The 9,961-nt window shown below is 35.8% G+C and overlaps 2 protein-coding genes across 3 annotated transcripts; one reads left to right on the forward strand and one right to left on the reverse strand.

The window, feature by feature from the left end:
- The first annotated feature begins 2,528 nt into the window (after positions 1-2,528).
- cbx8a (chromobox homolog 8a (Pc class homolog, Drosophila)) lies at positions 2,529-5,421 on the forward strand. Its single transcript, XM_057345117.1, has 5 exons — positions 2,529-2,659; positions 2,816-2,859; positions 3,313-3,378; positions 3,482-3,548; positions 3,818-5,421. The coding sequence occupies exons 1-5, from the start codon at positions 2,591-2,593 to the stop codon at positions 4,601-4,603; spliced, it is 1,032 nt and encodes a 343-aa protein (XP_057201100.1). The 5' UTR covers positions 2,529-2,590; the 3' UTR covers positions 4,604-5,421.
- Positions 5,422-5,549: 128 nt separating this feature from the next.
- Positions 5,550-9,539, reverse strand: aqp8b (aquaporin 8b). 2 transcript variants are annotated; one of them, XM_057345120.1, is made up of 6 exons: positions 8,562-9,539; positions 8,338-8,464; positions 7,993-8,029; positions 7,815-7,905; positions 7,583-7,717; positions 5,550-7,501 (listed from the first exon to the last, which is right to left on the reverse strand). In XM_057345120.1, the coding sequence occupies exons 1-6, from the start codon at positions 8,807-8,809 to the stop codon at positions 7,459-7,461; spliced, it is 681 nt and encodes a 226-aa protein (XP_057201103.1). In that variant the 5' UTR covers positions 8,810-9,539; the 3' UTR covers positions 5,550-7,458. The 2 variants fall into 2 exon arrangements, with proteins under 2 accessions (XP_057201103.1, XP_057201101.1); XM_057345118.1 differs by having other exon boundaries at positions 7,815-8,029.
- Positions 9,540-9,961: the final 422 nt, after the last annotated feature.

A 9,961-nucleotide genomic window follows, 5' to 3' on the forward strand; every position in this document is an offset into this window, starting at 1 on the left:
AGGATTGCTGACACGTCAAACGTGGCTGAAATTCTGCCCCGCAGTGTACTGAAAACCTTTTCCCAGTGGTGCTTGGACAACGTAAAGATATACATGGAAAAAAAACAAATGCCGCAATATTTTGCAACATTTTAAAACATGCAATGTAATCTGTGAGCATGAACATCATTTAGACAGACAAAGCAGGGTATTCCGCCTTACAAAAGCGCAAAAGAGCCGTCCTCCACCATACAGGACGTCTCTCTATAATGTGACACGTTTCGCCATTGTTCGCGGTCTTTGTTAATGGACTCAGGTTTATAGACTGGATTACCAGGGGGCTGTACAATACACATACAAAAGAACTGATGTATTGTCTCAAATTGCCGCTGTGTGTGGATTTTACCATTTGGTTATTGAAATACATTATTTGATTGTGGCGTTCATTGCTCTTCTAGTCTGATGCCTCAAGAAAATTAACCATGTTTATCAATACGCCAAAAGGTGGTTAATACAAAAGGGTTAAATTTATTACGGGCCCAAACTGACCATTTGACGTCCGAACCGAATGAATAAAATACCATGTTTTCGCGAGATAATTTCATTTCAGCTTTAAAAGGCGCATCGCTTCCCTGCATTCCTTGATTGCTATTTCTTATATTTGCATTTTTTTTATTGTGACTAATGTAGGCTGTGTGTCTCTGTTGAATTAACCTCATATATGTAAACCACACATTTATTGAGGCTATACAACACAAGCAGGTGTATATTTAGCCCAACGGGCAAAGCAGAACAGCGCAAAGGACTTGGGTTCGACCCACACAAAACACGTCCAATTGAGACGCACTGAAAAGCATCTGCGAAGTCCATAAAATGTAAAAAAATAAAAAAATAACGCAGCCACAATGTCTAATTTTTCGTTGTTGTATTTGTGGTGTTATATTTGCAATCGATTAATTATATATTGAGTCCTGTTCGGCAGTTTACTGATGCAATAAAATGTTTGGCACACTGTTTAAAATAATGTTAGCTGGTTAATATCCACAAATGCTAAAAATGCAATTAATTTACTTATGAATTCACTGAACAGATCACATGTCTTTTAGATTAAATATTTTGATAGGTAGAAGACATATCATTTTTACCTTCCCAATTATGTTTTAAATATTATTTCTACGATTTTGTTTTCGATAACAATTTGGGCTGAATTATATAGAGGTTATTTTAGTAAAAGGATCAGCAAAAACGGATAATAAAAATAATAATGTAAAATGGAAATAAATAGAACTTAATATCGAACGAAATAATGCGTAAAGCAGGCATGTGTTATAAACCGCTGCATTAAATGAATAGTAAAGAGAAATCAAATGAATCCGACAAATAATAAAACAAAATGCAGATTATTTACACACTGAATGTAACCTAAAAATGACATGCGAGAGTAAATGCTTATATTCCAGTAAATAAAACATATAGAAAGATTGTTGGAATTTTGGATCTAGACTAGTAGGTTTATTCAGCGTTTTGAATAATGTATTTACAGTTATTATTGTTTTTTTAAAACATTTATTAGTTATTATGCTTATGCTTATAATTATTATGTTTTGGTTGTTGAGATGAAGAAATTATAAGTTAGAAAAAAGAAAGAATAGGCCTATATCTACATATATATCGACATATGTCGATAGATAGATATGAACATTAGACCTTATTACATTTTCTTGGTAGTTCATTTGGGTAACTCGGAGAAGTTCAATTCGGTAATCTGCCGTGCTCAAGTATGAGTTTATTATAGGCGACTCGTTTTATTAAATATTTTATATTTATGGTTTTTGTGATCGTTATTTACAATTAGGCTACATTGCAATGTAAACTACATTGACTGTTTATTATTTAAATCATTCAATTGATTATTCAGTATGATGTTTAGTCACTTTTGCTATAATGTTGCATTTAAAATGTCGGATACCGTTCAGTTACTTCTATTATCAGTAGAAAAAAAGGTTTATATCGTTTAGAAGCATGTTAACGCTTCTGTCTGCTGCCATTTTAAAGGGAAGGCATGACGTGGTGGCGAATATGGCTGCATTGATTCGATATGTCCCGTCCGCCTTTCGTTCACTTTGGTTTTCACAGCGTTTAAACGCAAGAACACGCAACCTTGTATTTAACCTCCTCCAAAAATGGCCACTGGAACCACGCGAACACCTGCTCGCAACAACAAGAACTGCAATATGTCGCATCCTGACACGCGCTGAGATCTTTGGCCATTTTTATAACGACTGGAGACTATTCCGTTATACCATACAAGCTTTGGCTTAAGTATGTAATTAATGCGTACTGTCTGCGGTTCGTTGCGACAAGTAAACGAAGGCTACTTATGACATTTGATACGTTTTTACAATGACGTGTGTACATATTTGCCTCGTCTGGTGCCACGACGATTTGACTCCGCCCCTCCCAGAGCGGTAGGTCTGCTCGCATAGTAACGCCGTCCTGCAGTGCCATGGCAACAGTTTAGAACGTGATGACGTCTCCTCGGAGAGAGTATTATGGGCTATCGAGGATTATTCAGGCAGAGGAAAAAAATAGCTGCGAGGTAGAAGTAAACATGGAGCTCTCGGCCGTCGGGGAGAGGGTCTTCGCCGCTGAATCCATCATTAAACGGCGCATAAGGAGAGTAAGTGCTCATTCTGACCTCGTCGTCAGCGTTTCGTCTCCGTCAAGGAGGCAGACGGCTCTGTTTATGTCCACCGAGGTGACATGTTATGTGCGTTAGGTTAGGTTAGCTTAGCAACGTTAGCGTGCTAATTCGAGTCTGTGCTTTCACCCGCAGGGACGGATGGAGTATCTGGTGAAATGGAAAGGCTGGTCTCAAAAGTGAGTGATAACACATTCTCGGTAGGGATCGTAACGGAAGAAAGCCGTTGCGTGCTTGCCGTGCTTACGGAACGTTAGCACGGCAGAAGCCTGGCGCGATATAACGGGGCTCCCGTGAACGTGAGCTGACAAGGCCAGTGATGGGAGACATTTGCGATTTCACGATCCCACGTCGAAGAAGCATCATTAGCATTTTTATTTGGTTTATTAGTCACGAATAAACATTGCATCGCATGCTTTTGCGTACGAATTAATAAATATTAGTCATGCATTTATTTACACAATAATAATAAGGACAGTCACTAAAAGGATGTCGATGTTTTAAAACGGAAAATTGCTTGTCTGTTTAATCGTTTTTATGTTAGGTGGTTTTATTATTAGTATATTAATTTATGTAGAATATTTCGCATTGTAAATTATGATTTGCTAATAAGAATACAATGATTCGTGTAGATACAGCACCTGGGAACCAGAGGAGAATATTCTGGATGAGCGCCTTTTCGCCGCTTTTGAAGAGAGGTCAGCGTGTCTCCGTAATGTTATAATTCTAGCGAACAAATGATCTATTTTATACGGCTCTCCATTCTCTTTTTAATAGCTATTAATGTGTCTTTTATTGCAGAGAGCGCGAGAGGGAACTGTTCGGGCCAAAAAAGCGGGGGCCTAAACCAGAAACGTTTTTATTGAAAGTGAGTAAAGATAATGTGTATTAATTTATATACTAATGATTGTTATTAAACTAATAATATTACCCAAGCCATGACAATTTTTAGGTGCGCCTGGAGTATGTTTATTGTTTATGTAGCCTATACATAAAATGATTACTATTTTTTTAATTGAATGCAAGTCAATGGCTGAAATCACGTAGTTTTTAGCCGCTTTAGGCGTTGTAAATTATTAGCCCATACAAATTATTGGTGTGTTATTTTTTTTAAATACACATTTTACATTTCTTTAGGCAAAGGCTAAAGCTAAAGGCAAAAATTATGAGTATAGAAGGGAGATGTCTCGAGGATTGCGGGTGTCTTTCCCGGTCGCAGAGCCGATTGTGACGCCTAGAGCACGCGAGGGGCTACGGACGGTCGTGCCGACGATCTTTCCACCGAGCACCGTGAATAGAGGCGAAAGTGTGCGCATCCGACCCCCGGATCATGACAGAAGCCCACTTACGCATGCGACGGCAGCACAAGACCATTTAGATTTTTCCGATTCGCCTAAAAAACGCGGACCAAAACCAAAGTTGCGTCCAATTGGTGGTGGTCCATCCACCGAAAGCCTTAAAAGAAAGGCAGATAAACCATTATCTTTTCGGCCATCCAAATCAGAGAGACTGGGAGAAACATCTAACCATGACGTTATCCATCTAACACAGAAGTACCAAGGAGAACCAAGCAGTGTTCCGAAGCAAATGGGGGGTAGGTCAAGTGATACAAATTTTATGCTTGGTGGCACCGTTTTTAAAAAAGGCTTTGATATTTTGGGACATGGACGGAAGGAGGGCTCCACCAGTGCCATGAACCAACAACCCAAAATACAACAGCCTCCCCAAAATAATCTATTTCGATCCACCAGTCAAGCCGGTAATGAACTGTCTTTGAGTTTTGTAGACGAAACCGACGAGGCTTGGTTGCCCTGTTTAAAAAACATGGAGAAAATTGTCGTAACTGATGTAACGAGTAAATCGTTGACTGTGACCATAAAAGAGAGTTCAACGGACAAAGGGTTCTTCAAAGAGAAAAGATAATGTAATTTTAAATAAACGATGTACATATGAAATACTGTAATCCAGCTAAACAGCCTACATTTTAATAGTATATTTACTGTACAGTAAAGTCTTGCAATAAAAAATATATAGTATATGTTTAGCCTACATTTCCATTCACATTTTCTATGAAAATGATGTGAAAATGAAGTTTATTTTTCTATTTCCCAGATTTTATGTAATGTGCACCAGTTGATTCGTTCTTCGCTTTATTTGTTGCCTTTTTCAGCATAGATAATAACACATTATATCATTTCAACTTAACGCACCTTTTTATTGATATTGATTAGTTTCTCTTTTATGGACGTATAGACTATTTGTTATCATTTGTTCTGATCAGATTTTTGTATATATTTGTATAAGGTCCAAACAAAGTAGTCTGTATTAAAGCACGCCCTTTTAAACGGTGAAATGAGGTAGAATCTACACTTTAATTCTTTATTTGCCAGGTTTCGGGCCTAAATATGTAAAGACGTTTAATACTTATTAATTTTAAAGGAATGTTTAATTGATATGGCTGTTTGGTGTCCTAACACCTCATTGTTAAGCAGACTACTTTTAAAATAAGTTTCCCTTCACCGAAATCAAAAAAGAATGAGACTTATTGAGGTACAAATACTTGCTCCTTTCAAATGTATTATAAATTATTAAGCCTAGTGTTTTGGTCAAATTGGGACAAATTCGAATTAAATTTACTTAATATTAACCTGTTTAATTAACTGATTGGTGTAAAACGTTCAAGTAATTTTTCACAGAAACCAATGTATCAGAGCCTAAAATAAAAATGTAATTTAGCTGTGGCTATGTGTTTCATTTCACTATTGATTAACATGTTAACAGTTGAGCTATTGTTCAATTTGAAATTCCCCAAAGCACAAAGAAAAATTCCCCGCAATCATTTTTTTTCTTGAGCACATTTCTTTTTGGTTAGAAACATTTTTAGTTATTTTAACAAGATTAATTTATATGTAATCGCATGCACTTTATTTACACTTTTTTGGTCGTCTTTTATTTATTTACATTTTTTGACGAAGATGTGGCGTAGCCTAGGTTTTAAACTTCTCTGTGATTTGCATTTGATGCTTTACATAATTTTGCGTCTTATCAATGCAGACAAGCTGTAGGCCTTGAAAAAGGAATACAATCTTTATAAATATAATTTTGTTTATGGAGTATTATCGTTATATTTTATACAATGCATATTATAGCGCACACGAGTGCCGAAGGAACGGCAGTAAAATTAGTAAAGAAATACATTTTATTTACGAAAAAACTAAAACTTAAAGTGGGTCATCCGATAATAATAATTTTGTTAAATACAAAGCGGGTTATTAAAAATCGAATCTGAAATTTCGTTTTTTTTTTTAGAGTAATAGAACACTAATCAAAACGATTAAGTTCACAAAAAGCCACAAGATGTCGCCATGAACTTGATAGAGCCTATACTTAACCCATTTTCCGGCCGCCACGGACATCCTTTCGTTAAACATTTTACGATCACAGAGTGGTGAGTCAATATTTAAAACACTTAAATGTCCTTTTTGTTTTCGTTTGTTTAAAAAAATCGACTTTTTAAGTAAATACAGGGCATTGTGGCATTTTCGACTTTAAAATATTAAATTAAATTCAAATAATTATTTTTTGTTGTTATTCTTAAGGAAACCTTTCAATTGTCTTAAGAAAAACACTGTGCTGGAGATTTGCTATTAATAATATTGGGAATGAAAGGTTTTTTGCGATATCATAGTTGTAAATTTGTAACATTATTATTCTGGTATATCCGCGAGTTTATTTAAACTTTCCAAGAAAGACAAAAGCAGAAATATATTAAACTTACTGTAAGAGCAGTCAACACCTTATATTTACATTCCCTAATAACGGTAACAAAATGATTACTTTATAGACTTTAATGCATGCAAGAGGATTATGTAATGTAAATGTAGCCTATATATGAGTGTCATTAAACATTACTTTAATATTTGCAATTACATATACTTATTTTTTAATTGCACAAATTACTTAAAATCTGTTATCAGATAAGTTATATGTTATCAACAATCTGTTTACCTCATTAAGTTAAAGGAAGAATAACCTTTAACTAACTGCTGAATAATTTCCTAGGTGATGAATTACATGCAGTGATGGATATGCGAGGGTCATCACCTTTGACATTGTGGCTTTAAAGGTTTCCAAAATTCTAAAAAGTTACATTCTGTTTATGTATAACCTGTGTTATCTAAAGTATGAGACAGTTTAGTTGTTAATGGCTTGATGAAGCTGTAGTAAGTTATACATCAATCTGATCATGTTTCTGCCTATTAATGTTGTTTTTACCAAATGTTAAAAGTATTCACAAAAAGGGCTTTTGTAGCATTTTAATAAATTATACCAGTCATTTGCAGTATAGTGGACGCAAAAATGAATGTGCATACAACAAACATATTCATTATTGAACATTTAGATTTTAATTGGTTACTAATATGAACATGTTTCAATTCCATTTAAAACTGATTGCATTCCATAAATGTTTGATGTGATATGTTTAAATTTTTTTAAATGATGACATTTGCCAGAAATCTGCAGGATTAAACTGAGATCTGAGATTAAGATTAATTTTAACTGCCAAAGAAATGCAGTTCTTGCAAATATAAAGGCATAAACTGTAATTCTTAATATTAAAACCTTTTCATGAATTTTATTCAGTGCAAAAAATACATACATTTCCCCTAAAAGTTCTCTTTAATTCAGTCTAATACATGCAGTTGTGAAATAAAATTGAGCAGGTGTTGTTGAAAAAAAAGGGGACGATCTGCTTAAATACATGTATTTAGTATGTGTCACTTCATCAGGAGGCGCATATTATTGTCTCCAAGCAAAAGTCTGAAAGAAAAAAAGGAAAAACAAAATATCTACATCAGCTTATGTACATTGTTAAAATTGAAAATTGCCTAAAAACTTTACCTGACTAATGCAGCTGCAATAAGTGCACCAGCAATGGGACCGACCCAGTAAACCCAGTGTAGAGTCCAGTAGTTGGTCATCACCGCAGGTCCCAAAGCTCTTGCAGGATTCAGACAGGTACCAGACACATCACTCCTGCAACCCACAGAGAATCATTTCATCTCTAATCCACACACAGACACAGTCCAATGTCTGATGTCTCCACTTATACCGCCCATTAACTTGAACTTACCCTGCTAGCACATTAATAATGAGTGTACAGCCCACCAGAAACGGCACCAACGGACTTTTACTCTTGCCATTCACTGCTCCCAGTAACACCACTATGGTAATCAAACACGTCATAGCGGTTTCACCGAATAATGCCTTCATAATCTGATTTTCTGACTGAAGGACTGTGAATGCAGCACCTTGAGCTTTGGCATAGTTTTCTGTTGAGGTCATGCCCTGACAAAAACAACCAAAAGGTGTCAAATGCATTAGTGTCTGACTCGTGAAGCTAATGCTGCTTGTAATAATGGTTTTGCACTACATGCATTCAGCTTTTGAGAACAGTATAATTTGTACTTTCCATCTGTTTCACGCACAAAGCTGTAATCAGGTTTTAATCCCATTTATTTAAAGCTCACAGCCATTGTCAGAATTAAAGAGGGCTTGACTTTGGTTATCCGTTTATAAAGACAGTATTTAAGCCAACACAGGGTATAGGTTTACTCGCACTATAACCTGAGAGATAGCCAGTCTTATGTACTTACTTTGGCCATGGCTGCGCCCAGCAAACCCCCCGTGATCTGAGAGACCAGATACGGTACCACCATCTTCACCTGCATCCCACCACAGAGGTACACAGCGACGGTGAATGCTGGATTGAAATGCGACCCACTGTTTCAAGGAAAAAGTTGCATTCAGATTTTATATGATGCATTTGTTGATACCACATTAATAGTATTTTTGTAATAAATTTGTAATAAATTCTCACCTGATCTCTGCCATGCATGCAATCAATACCGCCAAGGCAAGGCCATGAACCAACGCAGGCTGAAGTCTGCCCGCAGCCTCCACGTCTTCAATGACAGACACGCATCCTATGAACACAAAGAAGGTCGTGCCCACCAACTCGGCTACACACGGCTGAAAGATTCGCTCGTAGAGGTTCAGCTCTCTTACGGCTGATTGTTTCATCAAAGATTTCTCCATGTCCTGAAGTTCCAACTTGGCATCAACCATTCTTTCTGAAAGCTACAGGTCCAATGGATGTATCTCGGAAGACGTCTTCAATTCATTTAAATGTGAGTGACATAGAGCCCTACATTGCTCGGTGACCTTTGAGGGTAAATATGTTGTTCATTGATCCAAATGTCAGAGTAATTCATTTGAGCTATTGGCGTTTGTAGAACACATGCTTACAGAAATTAAATTTTAACATGCTTCTGCACTCAGCTTATTTAGTTAGTGAACTTTTAATTACAAGAAAGTTCAACCAGCAAAGTGTCCTGGTTATACGGGTCACAGGAAAAAAATGAAAAGCACCAAAAGCAAAAATGAAAGGTTAACTGCTGTGATCCTAATTTTGTAACTGTTATGAGACCTGAACATTTATATTTGAGGTCAATTAATGCAGTAAATTGTGAAATAACAGAATGCCAATAACTTACAAGCTTGTGTTATGCCTGAGCTGGCCAAAGACAGAAAAAAAGACAGTCAGACAAAACTCATTATGCATATTGAAAATAAATATTGAGGCTGACAATAAAAACGGAATAAATTTGTCCGTTCCGAAAAACTAAAATACTAAAGAATTATGTTATTAATGGTGGTTACCCCATGAAAAAATACTGTGGTTTACTATAGTATTTGCTACAGTAAATTGTGGTAAAATTCATAGATACTATATATAGTCTTTTTGAAGCTTACTAAGGCAAATTTTTAAGTATACTACAGTGTATACTACAGTTTGTCAATTTTCTTTCGTTAACACTACACACATTACTATGGAATACTATTGTAATTGTATAGGCTACTATACTACGGTATTAATGTTGTAATATACTAAAGTATGCTGCAATTTATTTCAGTATATTATAGTAAATACTATAGTACAGTACACTACAATATTTGTTCATCTGGGTACCGTAAAATCTTTAAAGATCAGAAAACCGTAACAGAATACCAACAGTGGCCACCAGATGACGCTAGACTACATTAAATGACTTTGGAATCCAGTTGCCAATTGTATTTAAGCAGTATTTGTTTGTTTGTTTAGTTTACCTACTAAATCCAGTGACTAAAACGTACGTTATCACATGTCCGAGTGAACAAACAAATGTAGTTTATAACAGTGTGTATGCCATCCTATGATAATCTAAACAGAATGAAGGT

Source organism: Triplophysa rosa, linkage group LG11 (genome assembly GCF_024868665.1).
Source record: "Triplophysa rosa linkage group LG11, Trosa_1v2, whole genome shotgun sequence".
Taxonomy (NCBI): Eukaryota; Metazoa; Chordata; class Actinopteri; order Cypriniformes; family Nemacheilidae; genus Triplophysa; species Triplophysa rosa.

Excerpts from the sequence above, each read along its gene's own strand:
- aqp8b (XM_057345118.1), bottom strand. The coding sequence starts at position 8,809 with ATGGTTGATGCCAAGTTGGAACTTCAGGACATGGAGAAATCTTTGATG. Across the intron at positions 8,030-8,337 it reads TGGGCGCAGCCATGGCCAAA|GGCATGACCTCAACAGAAAA; the intron begins GTAAGTACATAA and ends TGTTTTTGTCAG. Across the intron at positions 7,718-7,814 it reads ATTATTAATGTGCTAGCAGG|GAGTGATGTGTCTGGTACCT; the intron begins GTAAGTTCAAGT and ends TGTGGGTTGCAG.
- cbx8a (XM_057345117.1), top strand. The coding sequence starts at position 2,591 with ATGGAGCTCTCGGCCGTCGGGGAGAGGGTCTTCGCCGCTGAATCCATC. Across the intron at positions 2,660-2,815 it reads TTAAACGGCGCATAAGGAGA|GGACGGATGGAGTATCTGGT; the intron begins GTAAGTGCTCAT and ends TTTCACCCGCAG. Across the intron at positions 3,379-3,481 it reads TTCGCCGCTTTTGAAGAGAG|AGAGCGCGAGAGGGAACTGT; the intron begins GTCAGCGTGTCT and ends CTTTTATTGCAG.